The sequence below is a fragment of the Myotis davidii genome, unplaced genomic scaffold (assembly GCF_000327345.1).
Source record: "Myotis davidii unplaced genomic scaffold, ASM32734v1 scaffold174, whole genome shotgun sequence".
Taxonomy (NCBI): Eukaryota; Metazoa; Chordata; class Mammalia; order Chiroptera; family Vespertilionidae; genus Myotis; species Myotis davidii.
Genome location: NW_006289087.1, coordinates 6,169,623 through 6,192,457, shown reverse-complemented (window position 1 = coordinate 6,192,457; position 22,835 = coordinate 6,169,623). Strand labels below are relative to the sequence as shown.

Sequence of the window (22,835 nt, the reverse complement as noted above, 5' to 3'; positions counted from 1 at the left end):
TCCTCAGCCCGGCTGGCGTGGCTCAGAGGTTGAGCGTCAACCTAGGAACCAGGAGGTCACGGTTCGATTCCTGATCAGGGCACAAGCCCGGGTTGTGGGCTGGATCCCCAGTTGGGGGTGTGCAGGAGGCAGCTGATCCATGATTCTCTCTCATCCTTGATGTTTCTTGTTTCTATCTCCATCTCCCTCTCCCTCTCCTTCTCCCTCTCCCTTCCTCTCTGAAATCAATAAAAACATACTGAAAAAAGAAATATGATTCTTCAAATTAACTTCTGCTGAGAAGCAATGTGGCTTGCTCATTTGGGGCAATGCCACCTGTACAACCGGAAATGCAGGAATACTTTTTCCCTCATCATCATTTTCTGACAAACCCTCGGCTGGTCACTGAAGATTGCTCTGAACCAAAGGGTTTCAATGTCTGAAGGGACAGAGGGACCCGAACCACGTTTCATGATGTGACCAGGGCACTGGCCCACACAAGGGAAGATGTGAGGCCATTGAAAGGAGAGACTGAAAGATGTTGACCTGGGCTGAGGATCTGAGAAGAGACGTGCTGTGGTCTGATGCCTGCTGTAAGGCCCTGCTTCTGGAAGGGGGATCTCATCTGCCAATGGTCTATGTCTGCCGTATCTGCCCTGCACACCTCTTCCCTGTCTTAGATGGACACTCTGCCCCTTCATCAGAGGGAGGGCATGTGGCTCTGAGGTCTCCTCTTTCAGACCCGACTCATGCCAAGCTGGCACGTGCTGGCTGAGGCTTTTCCCCTCGGATAATGTGTCCACGTTTCCAGTCCCAAGCTCAGTCCCCAGTAGCTGCTGCACAAATCATCAATTCCCACCCCTTCCCCTTATGGAAACAGAAAATGTGTCGGATTCTACAGTCCTGGAATGGCACACGTTCTTAATTAAACATAACAATGATGATCGATGTTACCTGTGAATAAAGTAGTGGGTGATGACTCCGTTTGGCGTTTTGGGCGGCATCCACGTAACCTCTATGCGAGTGGACCCCAGCGCCCTAAGAACAGGGGGGCTCAGATCCATTGGGGCTGCTTCTGATGTTCTGACCAACGTCCCACTGCCCACTCCACAGCTTCCTTGGAAAAAAAATCAAGACCTTTAGTAACTTACCAAGCAGGGAAAAGATTTACATATGCATATAGAAGGGTAAGGATATCATGAAAATCATTTTATCTGAACTTTCATATACACATTTCTACACATATTTTAGATGAGTGCTGTAAACCTCTACAGAATTTGAATATTCAAATACAGAATCACTTTTGGAAGATGCAGTAATTCATTAACCACATCTTTATAGAGGCATAGGCAAGAAAGCTTATGCTCGCATGAACTGAGGTTCCTCTAGTTCAGTGGTTCTCAACCTTCCTGATGCCGCGACCCTTTAATACAGTTCCTCATGTTGTGGGGACCCCCAACCATAAAATTATTTTCATTGCTACTTCATCACTGTCATGTTGCTACTGTTATGAATTGTCATGTAAATATCTGATATGCAGGATGTATTTTCATTGTTACAAACTGAACATAATTAAAGCATAATGATTAATCAGAAAAGCAATATGTAATTATATATGTGTTTTCCGATGGTCGTAGGTGACCCCTGTGAAAGGGTCGTTCGACCCCTAAAGGGGTCGCGACCCACAGGTTGAGAACCGCTGCTCTAGTTCATCATAGTCCTAGCAACAAAGCAATGTGTTTAATTTTTTTTCTTTCTTATGCTTAATTTCTTAAGTTGTGACCTACACATCTTTTATGCTCTTAATCATTTTTTGCCAGTATTTTAAAAGAATGACCATCTCTCAACACACAGGAATCAAACAATTAACTTGAAGGATATTGGTTCTTCATAGCCTAGATGGAGGGACCCAGAGGGGAGAAGTTGATTTTACATGTAAATCAAGGGAACATTAATGAAAGGTTATTTCCATGTTGATTTGCTGAAGACCACATCGGGGACAGCAATACCCTTCAAACCGAAAGGCCTTGGTCTGGTCTGCACAGAGAAGTGGGCAAACTGAGTCACACTTTCAGAATGAAAGGAGAGCAAAATCACTGACCCCCTCATCCTAAACAACTCTATGGGAACTAGTACTCACCTGACGAACAAAATAAACTAACAAAACAGAAACAGACTCACAGGCACAGACAACAGGCTGACAGCTGCCAGAAGAGAGGGGGCTGGGGCTGAATGCAAAAGCGGAAGGGATTAAGCAAGGAAAAACTCAGAGACACAGACAACAGTCTGGTGATTCTCAGAGGGAAAGGGGGTGGGGGAAGTGGAAGAGGGTGAAAGGGGAATAACTGGTGATGGAAGGAGACTTGACTTGGGGTAAGGAGCACACAATGCCATATACAGATGATGTGTTAGAGAATTGTACACTTGAAACATATGATCGTATTAACCAAAGTCACCGCAGTGAATTAAAAAACAAAACAAAACAAAACTGAAAACAAAACCAAAAAACAGAAGTTCTGCCCTAACCTGTTTGGCTCAGTGACAGAGCATTGGCCTCGGGACTGAAGGGTCCCGGGTTCGATTCCGGTCAACGGCACATGCCCTGGTTGTGCAAGAGGCAGCCAATCAATGAGTCCCTCTCATCATTGATGCTTCTCTCTCTCTCTATCCCTCTCCCTTCCTCTTTGAAATCAATAAAATATATTTAAAACAAACAAACAAAAAAATCCCAGAAGTTCCTATGGGACATGTAGCACAGTCTTGTACTCAACATTTCTTTAACCTAAGATGAATTACACCAATATGAGTTACATTCTTCCTTTTCTTAGCAATTGGGTGTTATATAATATAGAACATTTAAGAGTGAGAGAGGCAGATGACTTCATTGACCACTAGTCTAAGCCACGCAACTCAAGGTGACAGGTTATGTACATAAGATAGGGGTCAGGGAAGGGCCTTAAAATATCTATGATTCATTTGAGTGTAACTCAGCTTCTAAATGATGCCCCCGTTCCCCCCAGCCCCTCCCGAATAAAGTTTAAACAGAACCAAGGTGACCACATTGCCCATGCGATTTCTGTAATACCCGACTTGTCTTATAAGTACCAGCGATCCGCCTGTGCGGTGCAGGTGTTTTTCCTTTCAAGGGCCTGATAAAACAAGACTTTGCAAAACCACTCTTTTAATTCTATATTTAAATATTCATGATTTAATGTGCAGAAATGCATAATGCTCCACTCAATACCAGGCGCTGATTTTTCTGGGTAAATAGCTCAGGACAAATGAGAAATGAAATGTTAGCCTTTGTATTTGAATTGAGAATCTATCCCTTCATTTTTTTAAATATATAAAATCTTTTTTTTTTTATAATAGCCCAGAACAAGTGTCTGAAAGACATTCACCATTTTGACACGCTTGTATCCTTATCTCATACGGTGTAAATGGAGCCAAATTTCCCAGCAGGACGGACTGACGCTGACCCACAGCGGAGGTGACAGGTGCCACGCTGCCAGCACTGAGTAGGACACTGTACTCCACGGGCATCTGGGGGATCAGTATCCCTTGAGAGAGAGAAAAATAAAACATGTGTACGCTGCACAGAATGGTCAACAAATGTCTATCTCTTAAGAACAACATATATTTAAACTTTTATAACATAAAGGCATATTATTGCTTAATACAGCAATTAATAATGGCATGCGACGTAAACTGGGAAATACTAGAATGCATATTCCAAAGTAAGAAATGAGCATCACCATTTAAAAAAACAAATGAAGTATAATAGTTCTTTTCAGAGAGATACTCTACAGGCAAATGAATACAAAGCACATTTCACCTCTTAAAAAGTATAAGGCAATTAGAAATGGTGTCATCGGCTTTTCCTAGGCTTACTCTTAAGGTGTATAAATATATATATATCTCCCCACCAGTTTCACTTGTGGCAATAATTTTTCTGTAGGCATTGTGTACGCATCCAGTCTGACACGGATCTTTGACATAATAGCCCATAAAATATCCAAATCAGAGCCTACCTAGAGAATCCCCAGTGCATTAATTACGGAGTCAGGACAGTCCACTCTGTCAGTGAGACTTACGGGTCTGAATACATATGAAATTTGGGTTTAAAAAATGTCATTTTTCACAATACATCCCAACGAAAGGAGGTCTTGTCATGTGAGCCTCTTCACAATGCAGTCATCTGATTGAATGTCTGTAAGCTTTATTTGATCACACTCAACGTACACACTGGCTTAAGGGGAGGAATGGGCCTTGAATGAGGAACAGAGTTAAGTTTTCCCACGAAGTTTTCTCACTGATCTGACGATCATAACGTTCATGGGCTTAATGATTTACCTTTGTAGTACCTAAGTTTAACAATGTTGTAGAAACAATGAAATCTACAGCACAGGGCTCAACCCACGAGACGGGGTCTGAAGAACGCAATGTGGTTTTGCTTCTGGCAGCTATAGCCTCAGTACGCAAACGGCACAAGAGCTGCTACAAACCAGAGCTGCGAGGGGATTTGTGAAACAGATAAAAATAGGAGTCTCTGAAGGAAACATCAATGAGAGAGAAACACATCGACTGGTTGCCTCCAGGGAGGAGCCTGCAACCGCGGCATGTGCCCTTGACCGTAATCGAACCTGGGACCCTTCGGTCCACAGGCCATCGCTCTCTATCCACTGAGCCAAACTGGCTAGGGCTCTTTTACATTTTACATTTAAAGCTTCCTGCACACCCACTACTGGGGATCGAGCCTGCAACCAGGGCAGGGAATCTAACCAGCGACCTCCTGGTGCACTTGACGATGCCGAACCCACTGAGCACACTGGCCCGGCTAGACACAGTCCTGATCTAGGTTTAAACATGGCTAGCCAAAGCATGAACCTGCAAAGACACTTTTCACGTCTTGCCTAATCAAAAGCAAACGTCCTTCGCGCCCACCAAGGAGGGGCGGAGGCAGAGAATGCCCCTGGACGCTGCGAGCCTGTCAAACACTGACACGCGTGCAGGAACGAGGCCCCTCCCCTGTCACAACCTCCAGAACGGTGACATGACAGCCCCCTGTGTCCCCGCCAAGCCCGTGCCATCTGCAAGAAGTCTGAGCCGGCCCGGCTGCCTGGTATTCCGCTGGCTAACTGGGATGGAGTGGGCATGTTTGCGAGAGTCAGCTGGGAAGCCCCAAGACCGGGTTGGCCCCCGAGTTCCTACATTTATGTCAGACCGGGAGGAGCAGTGGAAACCCGAGTGAGCCAATTTCCCCTAAGTGCAAACGGCAGCTGCGTTATTCCGTGTCAAAGCTACCCGTCGCCCGGTGACAGGCTGCCGCAGCCCATTTCCCCGCTCGCTGAAGAACAAGGGGCCCGGTGCTTAATATTCCTTGCAGGGCCCCCTTTCATAATTTACAACAACTAGATGCTGATAGGTTATTTAACATTTATGAAGTTAAGATGTAATCAGAAAAACCCTGATTACCTTTACAAATACAAAAGTTAAATTATTCCACTTTTCTCTCTCTGTGGTTTCATTTCACAGCAGGTGCGTACTTTACAATGGGACGAGTCAATCAATCTTTCAAAAATATATATATTTTTTAGGAGCTGGAGCAGGAACAATTCTAACAGGGAAACTATTAATTCAGCTTGATAGCCTCATGCGCTTCAAAACGTCAGTTGCACTTAACATACTGCTTTTAAGAAATCAGCCTAAATTCTTCTTGGTCCAGGTAGGAATAGTGTGGCTATGTCCTTTTGGGGGTGTGAAAGTGAAACACACATCCATAGTTTGAATGATAGTTGTCACCTTATGCACTCTATCCTATTACATGGCAGCGTTCCTGGCAGGAGGGACAACGTCTCTTTCTCTATAACCCTCAGTGTCCAGAATCACGCCTTCCCCATGGGCGGGGCTCAGGAAAGATTCTCATGTCAGTGACAATGAGTGGATGAATTATCCATCCAAAAGCAAATGAACTGCATCCATGAAGATGAAGCTACAGGCGCAGTGACCCTGCTGGGTTGCTGGTGAACTATCCTTGAGCAACTTTGCCCTCATTCACATGTGCCATACCTACAGCAAAGTTTGTGAGCTTTGGATCCGTATCAGAGTAGAATGCAGAGAGAATCATTTACTCCCCGCACTGTTTACACTGAAAAATAGTGAGAAAATATAGCACAGTGGTGGTGACCACAGAATTTGGAGTCAGACTCACTGTGATTCTGCTCTGACACCGATGTGATCAAACAAGAAAAATAGCTCATCACATCTACACTGACTTTCCTCATTAGTAATGTAGGGAAGACCATAGGCCACTATAAGATGCACTGAGCATTAACTGAAATATGTGTTAATCTTGTACGAAAATGCCCAGTACATATTAGAACTCAGTAAAGTAAGATACATTTAGTTAAACACCCAAAGCAAAGGCCACAAAAGCAAAGTAAACAAGTGGGATCACAGCAAACTAAAAAGCTTCTGTAAGATACATTTAGTTAAACACCCAAAGCAAAGGCAACAAAAGCAAAGTAAACAAGTGGGACTACAGCAAACTAAAAAGCTTCTGCACAGTAAAGGAAACCACCAACAAAATGAAAAGGCAGACTATGAAATAGGAGAAAATACATATAAGCTACTTACATGATAAAGGGTTAAATATCCAAGTATACAAGGAACTCATACAACTCAATAGAAAAAAACAGCAACAACAAAAGCAAACAAACAAACAAATAAAAATAATCCAGTTCAAAAAATGGATAAAGGACATGGAGAAACATTTTTCAAAAAAAGAAACAGAAATGGAAGGGTGCAATCCTTCAATTATAAGATGAAAAAGGTCTGAGGATCTAATGCATAACATGGTCACTATATTTGAAAACACTGTGTTCTATAATTGGAATTTGCTAAAAGAGAACTTAAATGTTCTAATAAAAATATGCAAATAAACCAAAAATCATTAATATAAGTTCTACATTTCTCCTGAAACTCACGGTCACTTGGTGATAAGAAAAGTGAAACACTTGCCAATGTTGAATCATCCCATTTAATGCAACATGGATTCTTAGAAATCTGAATGCCCATTTTCCCTTTAAGTGGACAGTATCTGATCTAATACCTAGTACACTGCAGCCGATGATCTAACACAGTGGTCGGCAAACTCATTACTCAACAGAGCCAAATATCAGCAGTACAACGATTGAAATTTCTTTTGAGAGCCAAATTTTTTAAACTTCAACTACATAGGTGGGTACACTGTTACTAACTTCATTAGGGTACTCCTAAGGCTTAGGAAGAGCCACACTCAAGGGGCCAAAGAGCCACATGTGACTCGCAAGCCGCAGTTTGCCGACCACGGAGAACGCCAAGTGGTCCGGTGTCTATGGTCCGGTGTCTACAGAAAGGACACACTGTGGCTAGCTACCCTTTAATCAAATCTTGATTAATAAAAAACATTTATATTCCTAAGCAATACTAATTGAAATTTCTCAGTGGAAGACTTGTTGCCAATTCTTTTCTTTAATGGACTCAGCGATACATGTGGAAGGAAAAGCACAAGTATTCTGACATTATGCGTTAAGCCTAAATAACTCACCATCTTTAGGGAGAAAAAGTGCCTGCTACATGCGATGACATTGTTAATTAGAACATGATTAGGGCTAGCAGAGTTCAAAATATAGTCATCACCTTGATAAATGAGAAAGGCTCATCACTGCATCCAGAGCTTAAATAATTTTGCATGTTTAGATTCTCAAACAGCAGGGAGATCTGTCTCCATTATTCTGAGCAAACCATTTGTCTACCATGAAGCAATTTGCTTCCTCATTTTCTGTACATTTTCACCCACTAAGGTAGTGTGGGTCCTCTGGTCTGTTTCATATCAATGTGCGAGTCCTGACCCCAAGGTTCAGAGCTGGTGAGAGGTGGGAAGACATGTTTGGGAATAAACCAACCTGGTCTACATCGTCTATAGATTTGAATAGTAATTAATGGGCAGCATGGACAAGCCGAATACTAGAAGTTTTGCAATGCTGACTCGCTAACTTCACAGAACAGCAATGCAGAGCAGGCATTTCATCTCTTTTTCACAGAAAGAAATATCAAGATATTTGTAAACTGAAAACCCACTTAATGGCCTAGGTATTTCTCTATAGCCAACCAACCACCTTGACTTTATTCTCTAAGAATGTGGGAGGTCCCTCAGTCCATACAGACCCAAAACCAAAATACACGAAAAGAAACCCACCTAGTTAATTTTCCCACTATTTTCACTTTGGGCATTCAAAAGACACTGGTTTGATTTATGTTTTCGGAGAATTAGTTTTACTGGGTGTGGGTGATTCATAGTCCCTAATCTTGTGGGACCTTTAAGAAAGGTTTAGCTTCTTCGATTCCATCTAAGAACTTTAAAAAAAATTTTTTTATTGATTTCAGAGAAGAAGGGAGAGGGAGAGCTAGGAACATCAATGATGAGAGAGAATCACTGACTGGCTGCCTCCTACACACTCCCTACTGGGGATCGAGCCCAAGACCCGGGAATGTATCCTTGACCGGGAATCGAACCGTGACCTCCTGACTCATAGGTCGATGCTTAACCACTGAGCCATGCCAACTGGGCTCTCCAGGAGATTCATGCTCAGTATTTGCAGGTGATTCTTATGCTCATTCAGGCTGAGTAACTCCGGGTAGGGACGGCTGTGCCCACCTCTCAGCTCTGCCTATGATGTAATATCTTGTAATGGCAGGGGGCTCTGATCTATACCCAGAGAGCTCCTGATTGTGAGCAAATAAACAGCTCTCAGTCATTACAGGGTTGTTTTCTTCCTGTTTAAAATATATATTTGTGACAATCCAGGAACAGAAAAATATTTTTATTATCCCAATCAAAACACAGCATGAGGTACTTCCCAATAAAAGCAACCGCAGATTATACACGAGTCAGAATCACCTGCCTGTTTACTGAGTTCGAAATCCTTCTAGGCACCGGGAAAAGAGTGTAATTTAAGATTTTAATCTTTCCATATATTACAGGGTTTCTGTAATGGATTTTGTGCATCTGAAACTAAAAGATTGACAGGTCTGGATATTATAGATTTATTAACCATTGGTTACACGGGCAGAGTTAGTGTGTAAACCTTTTCTGCAATAGCTCCAGGGCTGGGTTGGAATGAGCAATTTCTGCAAAGCTTGTGGTAGACAAGAGTTAAGATTCTATTAAAGAAGCAAAAGATGTATTATATGTCACAATGATCCCTTTCTAAATGGAAACATTTTTCATTAAACGCAGATGTAGGATGTTGAACTCAAACAAAAAATGGCAAAAATACGGGGAAATATGAAAAAATTCTTAAAAATGGACTAACCCACTCCTGCTGTTTTATAGTCATGATAGGGACCTTGGGACCTAGCAAATGTTGGAGCAAATACATTTTTAAAAAGTGAGTAACTAAAGGCAAAAATAATTATTTGAAAATCACTGTCACTACTAGAATATTTCAAACCAGAAAATGCCAATTATATATATTACCTCATTCAGTCTTTTATAAGGACTCTATACACGCAGGAACTGCCATTTTCTCCATTTTACAGATAGGGTGACAGACCGAGAGAGAAGAAATGGCTGCTTGAGGTCAGCTAATAGGTGGCATTGCTGGGATCTGAATCCTCGTTTTCTCATCCACCACCCCCCTCTGCCACTTGGGTGTCTTAAAAGAAAGAGGTTTCCGCATCCTTACTAAGTGGGAAGTCTTCAGATGACCAATGGCCACTTATGCGTGTGATAATGTTAAAAGCGCAGGTGACGTGGTGAGCCAGGGACCTCCCTGGTCACATGGCTCTCTGAAAGTCTGGTTGGTAGAGGACCCTGGTCTGAGTCTGAGAACCAGCCAGTCAATAGGGTGGATCTGGTGCCAGATGGGCTCTGTTCGGCCTCATTTTACTCTGTGGCACGAAAACACGATGGAATTATCAAAATGCCAAGGAGCAACGTGCCGAAGGTCCCGAAGGTCGCAAGCCAGCGCTGCTATTCCGAGAAAGTAATCAGTGCAGTGATATATATGTGTGAAGAAACAGACCTTTTTAGGTTCTGGTACTTGAAATAAAGTATTGCTTTGATAGAATAACATATATCTGGGTATCTATATAGCTCTCTATCTAGCTATATGTAGGCATGCATATGTAACTTATTCATGCATAGCTGCAAAAGTACGGCTTGGATTATTTTGTTTATATTATTCAGGAAACATGATTTCCTAAATTCACATACATAAAATCCTTACTTGCAATTAATGTCCTCTAAAATGTTTCACACACACACACACACTATTTATTTACCTGGTGGGGTCCAGGCTACGAACACGGAGTAAGGCCCAATCACAGTGACATTGTATGGAGCATGGATTTCTTCTGGTGTCAGGAGAGGTGTTTGTACAAGGTACTCGTCACTAAAACTACTGCCGCCTCCAGTTGTGGCTTCCAACTTGTAAATGTATCTAAATCAGAAAACAAAACATGCTGTAAGGCCAAGCAGGAGAGGACTGAACAAGGGTTGCTGGTTTTTCTACCCACGGCTTAGTCCTAAATTTGTGGCAACCTGCAAACTCCTTGTTCCCTGTTTAGAAACTGCGCCACAGACTAGGTAGTTTGTCTAGCATGGGCAGGACTGCCTGCAGGTAATCACTATTTCTGTCCCTCCCCACTTTATTTTAAATAATATATTTTTATTGATTTCAGAGAGGAAGGGAGAGGGAGAGAGAAATAGAAACATCAGTGATGAGAATCATTGATCGGCTGCTTCCTGCACGTCCCACATTGGGGATCAAGCCTGCAACCTGGGCATGTGCCCTGACCTGGAATGGAACTGTGTCCTCCTGGTTCATAGCTTGACACTTAACCACTGAGCCACTTTATTTTTAACCCTCTAATGGAACCGAGACCTCCTGGTTCATAGGTTGACACTTATTTTTAACCCTCTGGCAATCCATGGCTTTTCTTCAAGATTTCAGGAGCACCTTGGAGTGTGCTAGTACACTGTGGAGGATTCCAATTAATCTTCCCCATTTTTAAATGGGTTAGAGTTCAGGGAAATATGTTTAGAGGAAGATGTTTCTAAATTGATCTGCCATTCTCTACAATAAAACTAAATTGATCTTTATTCTCTGCAATAGAACATCTGTTGATCTAAAATATATCTTGTCTCTGCTGAGAAATGAATTGCAAATAGTGGATTTCCCCCCTAAAACCACCCAGGTCTATAGAGAGTGTAGAAAGCAGAGAAAACATTGTATCAGAAGAAAAGGTAGTTGACCTAAAATAAAACTCTTTAAATTTCTTTTAGTGCTAGTTTAGGAATGCATAATTTGAAGATATTAAATTTTTAGAGTTTAATACTTTGTATTTTTTATCTACTTAAAAATTCTCATGCTTTCAAGTCATCTAGAAGATTTTTAAGAAATTTCGTGTATCCTGAAGACTAACATAACGAGCCAGCTCTTGGATCATTGATATCTGAAATGGATTCAATGATCTCATCAGCTATTCAATGGCAAATGAATGAGGAGATTAACTAATTAATGGAATATTGTTTCAGTGGGAGATACACTCTTTTCAACCCTGAAAAATCTGAAACTCTAACTGTTTGATTGGTAAAGTCTTCTCTTGGTTTACCTGCTGTTGGGCGCCAGGTTCTGATCAGTGAAATGCTGTTTCTCGCTGCCCCCCAGGAAAACCGAGGTGCCATTACGAATCAGCTGATACCAGGAAATAAGGCCATTGGGCCTATCCGGCGGCCCCCAGTGTAATTCCACGGCTGTAGAACTGATGATAATGTGTCCAGGTGTCGCCCACACGCCTGGCAAAAATAACACAATGAGGGTTCAGTGTTAGGATACAATACACATCTCATCAATGTCATGGCATGCTCGGATGCTCTTATCTGTTGATAAAACAAATCTCATGGCAAATGACAAGATATTTTTACTTTGGAGGTGAAATACATAATTGGAGATATATATATATATCTTTATTTTATTTTTGAATTGCCCTTAAGAAGTGAATGTCATCCAAGTAGGGATGGGAAACTTCTCTGACATGGCTGTTACTCTGAATGTAATCATGACCTGAGGGAATATGTGAAAGCAACATAACCTAGTATTTACCTGAATTATCCACGTCACCAAATAAGCCTACTTTCTCTTTGCCTCTCTGACGCCATGTGCTGTTTCTTTTCCTCCATTCTCTCGGCCACTCCCTCCAGCCCCACAGGCTCCGTCTCCCCTACTGAACCTCAAAGTGGCTCAGTCCTCAGAGACCTAGGTCATCGTCTTTCCTCTTCCCTCCCTTCCTCTCCTCTTTCCCCAAACTCACTTTCTACGTGATCTCCACGCAGTCTCCGTTTCCTGGATCATCTGCATGCTGAACACGCCCAAGTGCCAATCATGAGGCTGAAACTCTCTCCCCAGCTTCAGTCTCATGAATCTAACTGTCTACTTGACACCTCCATTTGGATGACTAATTACACATAGAGAACTTCAAACATCCAAAACGGAACTCTGGCTTTTCCTGTCTACAATCTGCTCATTTCCCGATGTCCGTCTATTGGGCCAAAAAATTTATTCTAGAGGCTTTCACTTTTCCCACTCTCAAATGCAATCTATCATCAAGTCTTGCAGGTTATCTACCCTGAATGCATATCGTTCTCTATATTTTTACTGCCATATTTCATTTTAATATTTATAAAAGTGCATTCTCCCCCTCTTTCTCTATAGGCATATATATACATATATGTAAATATATGTGTGTGTATATATATATATATATATATATATGCATGCCAATGCAATCATTTTAAAAAATAGATTTTTATTGATTTCAAGAGTAAAGGAAGGAGATAGATAAAAACATCAATGATGACAGAGAATCGTTGATCAGCTGCCTCCTGCACAACCCCCACTGGGGATCGAGCCCACACCCCGGGCATGTGGCCTGACTGGGAGTTGAACTGTGACCTCCTGGTTCATAGGTCAACACTCAACCACTGAGCCATGCCAGGCAGGCCAATGCAACCTTTATAAAATATATAACGCTTTTAAAATGATTCACATCATTTCAACTCCTTATGCTAGCCTGGGTGGCCCTACATTTTTCTGGCTCTGGCCTACCGGGCACTCTTCTCTCCATCCACAAAAGACTCCTTTATCCCCAGATGTTTCCAGTTCTTTCCCAGCTCTGGGCTTCTGCACTTCCATTCCCTCTGCCTGGAACACTTTGCTCATGACACCGTGATATTTTTGCATTTGAACTTCACAGTTCCACAATGTGTGTAAATATTCCCTTGTCAGGGAGGTCTTAATTAACCCCCCTTCCCTAACTCTAACTTTAACCCTATAAAACGATCCCAACCTAGTTCCTCTCTATCATATGCCCATTTCTATTTCCCTCTGAACACCCCTAGCATCATACTCCTCTTCTTTCTTTGATGTTATCATTATCTTCATGTTGTTACAATCATACAGTTTACTTCTTTCTACTGTGTCAGTACAGTTTGCTCTATGGGTCTTCCCTGTGTTATATGTCAGTCTTTGTAGATAGCACAATGCCTAATGAATGCTGAATGAATGCATTTGTTGGAAACGGCTCTCCTGTAAATTACTATGCTAAGCACTCCAGGCAGTTCCAGCAATTACAGGGACGACGAAGACGTGGCTCATTCCTTTAAGGAGTCTACCATTCTGTTTAAAGGGTAAAATATGTGCACAAAGAACTGTCATTCCAGGTCAAACAAACAAGTACTCTTATGGACGTATAAACATACTGGTAGAGAACCTCATGACGAGAAAGCTCAATCCCACCACTTCACGTTGTCACCTACGTATGTTCTAAGGGACACTGTCACCCTCTTCTTCAGCTTTTAAAAACCCAGTTCAATATTAGGTTCCTTTAATGAGTAGTTTTAGCTTGATTGTATCTCCTGTGTAAGTTACTCCGTTACAGGTAAGAAGGTGAAACTTTTAAAGAAAAATTTTCAGGAAATTCAAATGCAATTTATTTAGAGTGATTTCAAAATGGCTCAGACTTACTGATTGTCTAAGGAACAATTGGTTCCTGAGAAGAAAGAAGTTCATTTCGTTCTGAAAGCTTGCTCTACGTTAGATACTTGGACAAATCCACAAATCACAGTGTATGTTCTTTTTTTCTGAGTTTCTCTGCCAACGGCAGCCAGATGACTCAACCAACTAATTCGAGTTCTGACTTTAACATGATACGTATTAATTTGTTGATTTAAGAGCAAGTACAAAAGTTCATTCATAATCTTCTTCCCACAGTCAACTCTTAGTCACCTTGAAGGGATGTACTAAAAATCAGCAAGATATAAAAAATAATATTTCTTAGCTTCCAGTTTAACCCAGTCAATACAGCCTGTGGATATGGAGTAATGAAATAAAATGAAGCCACATTTTGGGTTTGCATCATGTTCTAGGTAAAAGCTGAGTTTCACATTCGTACAAGCTCTGCTCATGTTGGCAACAACCCTGTGCCCACAGGTTTGGTTTATAAGAGGGACCTGAAATATGAAAGACCAAGGGCTATGTTTTTATTTCTATAATGATATGGAGACAGTGTTATCTTGGCAGCTGTAAGGAATCGTTGAGAGAGTGAGACCACCTTTGGTGAGATGTCTTAATGAGTCCCAGATGGAGACTCTGTCCCTCTCTGAGCCTGACTCTCAGGTGGCAGCAGCAAACCTATTCTACATAACAGAAGGGTGAGCTAAGGCAGCTCAAGGGAAGAAAATACATGGGCACGAGGGAAACTGCCTTGAGTGGGTAAGCTAGGTGAGAGGACAAGAGCGAAATTCCAGAAGGAAGCCTTGGTAGGTCTCTTGACATCATAACCACCAACAAAGGAAGATGTCCACTGGGTTCCTTTGAAATTCATCTTGAGCGCCATGTAATGTTACCCACTCTCATGCCCCTAAACATCTTCATGCCGATAGAAAAATCCCAGTATTTGTTGTGGATTGGCCTTTTTTTTTTTCCCCCTGGAAGAAGGCGAGGGGAACCAGTTTTCTATTAGATGATGTCAGGGAGGCAGTGACATCCAGACTATGTACTATTTGTTAATTTGTTCATTTGGCATTCTACCCAATGTTGTGTCATTTTCAGTGTTGGGCCATTCTAAAAAGAAAGCAGCAATTCAAATTCACCCCACTATTTGACTAAAGGAATTTTCTATGAGGGCAGAATTGTCGAGAATTATGTCCAACTGATCAACGAGGTTATGATGTACATTCACTTTTCTTCTTCTTGTTTTTAGATTGAAAATGAGAGAGAAGTGAGAGGAGCTGAGGGTGGCTCTGAACAAATGCTTCTTTTATTTCTCTCCACATCCACTTAGGACACTCAAACGTTAGACCTTCGATCTACGTCTAATTCGCACCAATAGGCATTTTATAATGGTGTTTGGGTTATTAATTTAAGATGATGTGTTTGTTTCCACTTTATAGTACAACAACAGAACTTAATGCTGCTGGTGATTGGTTTCCCTACAACTCCCCAGTTAAACACGCCGACTACATTTATTTCACATACAAGTTATTCACAAATGGCACTTATGCAGCCAGAAAATGGATTCTAAATCCATTGTTTCTCCTGTGCGGGAAAGCCCATTTCGTTTATTACTCCTTTGCACAGCTATTTGTGTTCGAGGAAAGGTGCGTAAAGTTAAAGAAAAAGGAAGTCAAGGATAGCATTTCTCAGCTCACACTCCCCTGCGCTGCTGAAAGCTATAATTTTTAAGTCACGAAATCTGAGTCTTTTCAAAAGAAATGCTGTTGGGTTTGTGGGAAAATAGACACTTATCTCCTAAGAATTTAAATGTATGGATTTCATGAGGAAACCAGAGGAAGAAACCCTGTTATTTTATCAGGCTTGAGTTTCAGCCAAAAGTGGCTGGTAGATCCTTCAGAAATTATCCATTATCATCAGAGTATCCATTTGATAGTGTACCTTTCCAAAAAATCCACTGCTGGTTTCTTCCTTTCAAAGGAACACTAAGCTTTTTGACATGAAGCATTCTTTATATAGAAAACATCATTAGTGAATTCCTGGTGAGGAGCCATATGTCCCTACGTGGAATTTTCCATTTTATTCCCCATTTACTGGTAGGAAGTTCAGGTCTAATATTCTGAGGTACAACAATCCCTTTCATTAGCAGAGTAATGGACAGGCGGTTCAGGACTCTATGATGGTAGTTAACATCACACTTCTGTTCAGAAATTTATTTATGCCTCTATTTCCCCACGTGCAGAACAGGCAGATAATAAAGCTTAAAAAATAATTAGTTAATCACTAGCCCAAGCTTCTGAGCATGTTTTAAGATGTTTTTCTCTTAAAAGTAAATGATAACACCCACCCCAGTCCTCAATCCACAGGTAACCATTGTTATCAGATGGGTGTGTACGCTCCCAGAATTTGTCTATGCATTCATCTATATAGATAAATATTATTTTCTATTTGTGCTTCTTGTACATAAAATACAATATATTAATGTAGTTCTATAACTTCTTGATATGTGCAGATCTTTTCATTTGTTCAAAAAAATTTTAAATGTTTTCATTGATTATTTGAGAGAGAGAAAGAGGGGGAGAGATAGAAATATTGATGAGATAGGAACATCATTTGGCTGCCTCCTCATACCCACTACTGGGGATCAAGCCCACAACCCTGGCATGTGCCTTGCCCAGGAATCGAACCAGTTTGTGGGTTGATGAAGCTACACTGGCCAGTATCATCTCATTCTTTTAAACTGATGCATACAATTCCACAGTGTAAGTATATCCGAAACACCCAAAATTATTTAGCAACTCCTGTACTCACATTTAAGTTGCTTCTAATATTTTGCATTAGACAAACAAATTACGGTTCAATACACACCCCGGTACAGGCCTCCTTGTGCAGTGTGGAAAAGTCATTCTCTGGCATAGCTCATTAAAAGAAAACGGCTATGTTACAGGGAATTAACATTTCAAAATGGACAGATTTTGTTAATTTGCCTTCTACAGTGATGGCCCCACTTTACATTCCCTCAAGCCATGTTTGTACAGTCCTTCCACTGTTCACTTGTCAACATCCTTATTCCTTGTGGTCCCTCTCAGACATCAACTGCTCCCTGAAATGTCACTGGATGCCCGGATAGGTTGTCATCACTCCCCCCTCAGCTTCACCTGAGCATTCTGTCCCTGTTCTTTCGGAACATCACCTTTTGGATTCTCCCTCTTCCTATAGGTTTGGGTACCTGACCTATACACTTCTACCTGATTGCAAGGTCTAGAGGGCAGTGGATATTTTGGTCAATGCCAGCTGGTGCTTATTATACTAGGAACTCCAGAAATACCTAACTTTTGATTTTTGGAGGAATTTCATATCCATGTCTAGAATAGTAACAACTACTATATAACACTAAATCAAAAAGGTTTAAAGAATGCAAAGTGAGCATTAACTTGGAAGGCTTACAGCTGACCCAAACTCGAAGCATGGAGACCCAGAATTTTATTTTCTTTCTTACCTACTGGCTTTATGCCGTCTTCCTTGTTTGTTATAAAAGAGTTCAGAGAGTTTACTTAAAACTGTCACAGGAAAGGTCTTCTACCAAATCGTGGGTATTTTTAATTACCTTGAGGCGCTGCCTGCAGAGTCTGACCTAGAAAAGGCTCACTTGAAGTGCACCCGGCAGATGTACAAGCTGTAAGAGTGAAGCTGTAGCTGGTATACGGCTGGAGACCTAGAAAGAGCAAACAAGCAATCAAGTTCATCTGGAGAGGATTATTTATTATCAACGAAGCACCAGAAGTGACATGCAGAGTTGCCGATACGGTATCCAATTTTTTTTTTTTTAAGAACAGAAAACACTCTTTAAGGAAGATGGGAGCTTCATAAGCAGTTCAGTATTAATAGAAACTTCATTAATCACTGATGAAATAAGAAATTCTCAGCCTTCGAAGGGATTTATTCATGGAATCCAGCCATCCGCCTTTCTTTTGATTCCCCTGGACCACAGGCCATTGGCGAGGCCGCCCTGCCCAGGTGGCAGGAGCCCTCTGTCTCTCAAGGAGCCCACCTCACACTTAGAGAGCTCCCGAGTTCTTGTTTTGCTTAAAAGTCCTTCCTTGCACTGTGGCGAACTCTTTCGATCACTTCCAGCCCTAGGGACATACAGAACAAATCTAATTTCTTTTCCACATGACAGTTCTTCAAATATTTGTGGACAGTTCTCAATGCCCCCTGAGTCGCCTCTTCTCTGGGCTAACCATCCCAGTTTCTGCAATTGCTTCTTACATGAATAGGGGCGGAAAAAATAAAAAAAAAAGAAGAATGCTAGATTCAACGTTCTTTTTAGCCCTGAGCCATATTCAGCTAATATTGACACCAACTAACCCTCCTTCTTTAAGCTTTGTACTTCTTCACCATGAGATAGTTGACCATCTCACTTACTGCTGTAGTTGTTTTGGGGGAATGCTCGTTTTGTCTTTACACATAAACACAATTTGATGAGGGGACAGTGCTCATCACTTTTTTTTTGTATTTAGACTAATACAGCGCAGTAGCAGCTCAATAAGAAGATCCCAGGGAGAAAAAAATGAGAATCCTTTTGCAACACAAGTTCCATGTTGTTAGACTTTACCACTTCCTGGCTGGTGACCTTGGAAAGTCATTTGGCTTTTCTTTACCTTGATCTACTGACCTGTAAAAGGGGAAATCTACCTGGTAGCATGTAGCTCCTAAGACTGTTGAGAAGGTGAAATGGGTTACTTCAACAACACTTTTTTTTTTTGGCAGAAGCAGCCTAAAAATGCAGAAGCATTCAACAAAAAGTATACTGAGTCTAATCTCTCCTGTTCTGATTCTTGGAAAAATTCAAACGTTGCCAAAACTTAATTTTTTTTTTAAATAGACTTAGTTTGCACATCAAAAAATTGGGCTTAGTTATAACAGGCATCAGATGATCACTACTTTCACGTGAACTTTGAACTACATTTTCACATACTGTGTCCTTTGCATGGGGTGACTCCTCTTCCAGACATCCATGTGTCACTCTCACTTCATGCAAATTTGTTCAAATGCTACATCTTTAAAGATTTTGACCCTCTACACCCAACACTTTTTATCAAGTTACTATCTTCCTTCCTAGCCTTCAACATTACCTGTTGTTTTGTTATATGTCTGTTTATTTGTTCGTCAACCCCTCTCTAAGCTCTGAGAGAACAAGGACACTGGTTTGCCCACCACTGCACCCTCTGAGGAGTGACCGCACAATGCAGGCACTCGCTACCTGAAAAAAACCACCGAGTAACTGATTCGTCGAGGATCAGAGCAGTGGTCTGGCTTCTCTGCTGAAGCAAGGACGTGCCGTAGCCGGAGCTGCTCCGGGAATCAGCATCAACGCCCTTCGCGTTTCCTTATCAGTTTAATGAAAAGATGCAGATGCTTGTTTGACTGGAATCTTCCATCTGGTTGTGATGGAGGATTTGGACAATTTTGATAGTTAGCTGATTTGCAGACGAGGAATGTGATGAAAGATCCAAGTCGCACCCAAGCCATGATGTCTGATAAAAGCTGATGGGAAAATGCGAACGATGATAAAACACAGAGCTCAAGAAAGAAACGGAAGGAAACATCCAGAAGGAAGGTCAGAGACTGCAGGGGCAAAAGCTGAGTTTGCCTGATGATGTCCCCCAGGTACTGCCTTCACTGAAAAAGGGGAGTCTTGACCCTTGTAACACCGTTTCATCTGAATAGCTTACTCCTCACTTAGAACGGAAGCAGTTTGAGAGTAGGGATGGTATTTTGAGGTTTTTAAAAATAATTTTTTCCTAACCGTGCCTATTGTACATGTTCATTGTTTGTGAAATACTGTTTAAAGAAGACAAGCATACAAAAGTGCTCCATAAAAACGTTTGGGCTATGAGGGCATGAGAGTGTAGACTTACTTATGGAGGCTACAGACCAATGGGAGAGAAGGGGATATCTGAATCTGTAACTCCCCCCATTCCATTCTTAGGCCCTGCATTCCTCATATTGCTAGAGGACCGGATGACTAACGGGCTTGGTTCAGATACTCCGTAAGGAAAGTATCCGCTGCCATCAGATGGAGATGATTTCCACGCATTAGATGGTCTTTTATACGGATGCCTCTGTACAACTCAATAAAATCAACACATTTCAATGGGAATTTGCTGTCATTTTTAGTAAGTCTCTATTGGTAGCCCTTAAAATGAGATATGTATGAAGTATCAGCAATAGGCAATGAAAAGGGCACACCGACTGAGAGGTACTCAGGAATTGATCGGGATGGGAAGACGGAAATAAAGAGAGATCTCCAAGGAACTCCTCGGACTGTAACTTAATCCTGAAGTCGAAGAGAAGGAGAAAAGAAAACATCACTCAAGCACCCAGCACTGAATCAAGACAGTAGGAAACGGCTGTTGAAGAGAAAGGCAAATGCATGGAGAAGAGCCAGGCATTTAACATTTCAGCACAGTGAGGATTACTGTGTCGGCAAATTACACGAATTTCCCCACAGGGAACCATGTGCTTTATTTTTAAAGGAAAGAGGCATAAAATAGCCAAGCTCATTACAAGTACACTTCCCAGTAATGTTCACTTTAAGAGTAAACGTGTGTTGAAAACAGGATACAGACCAATTTGAGAGAAGGTGATCTCTCTCAAATATCACACAAAAGTCTGCCTATGGATCATAAAGATATGATTTGGGAAACAAAACCCAGGCCCGTGGAAGTTACGTTTGACATACTCTGTAAGGAATAGCTTGTTTCTAATGTTTAATCTCCAGATAAACTGCCAGGAAAAGGCATTTTGTCTGTTATAATTTTGGATAGCCAGCTCTACTTCAAAGCACGCATCCAGGTATGCTGCGGTGACAGCTGTCACATTCTAAAGAATGGCCAAATAGCCCAAAGACTATGAAATGCCACAAGGGCCTCTATCAACTTGGTTACTGATTAATTCATGTGCTGAGAGGCCTGGGTATCTCCAAAAAGTTTTTGTCGGGTGGTCATCAGTGTTGTACACCTTGTGGATAAATGACCTGCCTTCACACCTCCTGATTTATGGGTCGATGCTCAACCAGCCATGCCTATCTTTACATTTTTATTAATTTCTGAGAGGAAGGGAGAAGGAGAGAGAGAGAGACACACACACACACACACACACATCAATGATGAGAAAGAACTGGAAACGTTACCTCTTAGTTCATAGGTCGATGCTCAACCACTGAGCCACGCCAGCTGGGCTTGAAATGCTTAATGATGGTTAAACAAGGGACCCCTCATTTCGTGATGCCCTGGGCCTTGCATATTACGAGGCCCAACCTGCCTGCGATTTGGATGTGTTTGATGGTCACACTCTTATATCTAATAAAGATGAAACCCAGGCATTTAGATGCCAGTTGGCTACTCAACATGTATTCCCTCGACAAAGATTTTGAACACTTCCTGTGTGTTAAGTGGTGTGACAGGTATCCATCCCCACCAGGTGAGACAAGGGCAGACGGGAAGCTATCATCTCTTTCCTTCAGCAGCTTTACCTACTCGCTGAGGAGCAGAAACCAGAGAAAAGGATATGGCAACGAAGTCCAACGGACGCGATGATAGCAGAATGTAAATTCTATGGAAGCATACAGACTTATCCACATGTAAAATCCCACTGTACAGAATGTCCCTATTTTGTGATATGGATGGTCAAACTATGTTCTTTCCCCCCAAAGCGATGTGCAGGAAATCTGTCTGTCCTGCTCTAAGTAGCACTGCACATGCTCTTTCAGCACAGGGAGCTCTCATGAACTTCCCAGAGGATGCGGGCGGAAGGCCTCTCCTTGCTAACTTAGTGCTGGCGTGTCTTCCCCTTTAAGTGAAATCAATGCAGAGCAACTTTTAATGAACTTTTTAAAGAAAACATTTCCCCTGGAGTTAAGAGACACATAAGCCCTTATCCTGTCTGCCGCTAAAGAGGACATGATTAATTCATTTTGTCCTCCGCGGCCCTAATTATTTCGTTAATCCCCTTCCCCTGCATCCACCCCATGCGGACGTGAGGGCCCCCATCTAAAGTGTAGGTAGCCCAGAATAGAACAATGCCGACGCTGACATCCCGATCGCTCGGTGCGGGCCGGGCCAGCGGCCGTGTTTGGTAACCGGGGATATGAGGAGGCCGGTTATTGACAAGCTGCCATGTGCTGTTTGCATTAGCGAATATGAGAAGATGATGGCGCTGCTCCCTCGTCCCCGCGGAATCCAGCTCAGTGAGATAGCAGAAAACGCGCCCGTTTACTTAGAGCATTGATAACACCTCTAAATAATTAACTGAGGACTTCCTGTCTTCAATTACTTAATGCTTTTTTTAACATCTTGAGAGGATTATAAGCAATTTATGGATTGCGCGTGAGGAGTGCATTTGCCGCTATTCCCACAAAGCATTTAAGGGATCATGTTTCCAAAGCTTGGTGGTAATTAAAAATAAGCACGGAGACCATGGGGCTGGGGCACGGCGCTTGCTCCCCAGCTGTCGCTTCGCAGGACCTAGATTTCAGGCTCCGGGATGACTACAGGTACAACTTCATTAGTGTTGCACTGCTACCCGGGGAATGCTGAGGCTTGGGAAATGATGAGAAAATGAAAGCATTCATCTCAGGGGGTCTGGGCAGCTCTTCGTCAAACCTTTGAGATGAACTGTGAAATACGCTTGCTTATTTTGAGTTCATTCGTGACCTCAATAAAACAGTCACTCATACAAAACACGTCTGTGTTCAAAGTGGTTGGTCCGCTGTCCCTGGTGCTGAATTTTGCCTGG

General features: G+C 42.0%; 1 protein-coding gene across 1 annotated transcript in view; it reads right to left on the bottom strand.

Annotated features, from left to right (window-relative positions):
* The window catches only part of USH2A (Usher syndrome 2A (autosomal recessive, mild)), a 442,266-nt gene that overhangs the window by 71,173 nt on the left and 348,258 nt on the right, over window positions 1–22,835 (bottom strand). Inside the window, 5 exon segments of the mRNA XM_006761291.2 lie at window positions 934–1,096; window positions 3,381–3,539; window positions 10,306–10,463; window positions 11,638–11,821; window positions 17,644–17,751. Coding sequence (XP_006761354.1) covers window positions 934–1,096; window positions 3,381–3,539; window positions 10,306–10,463; window positions 11,638–11,821; window positions 17,644–17,751 — 772 coding nt within the window.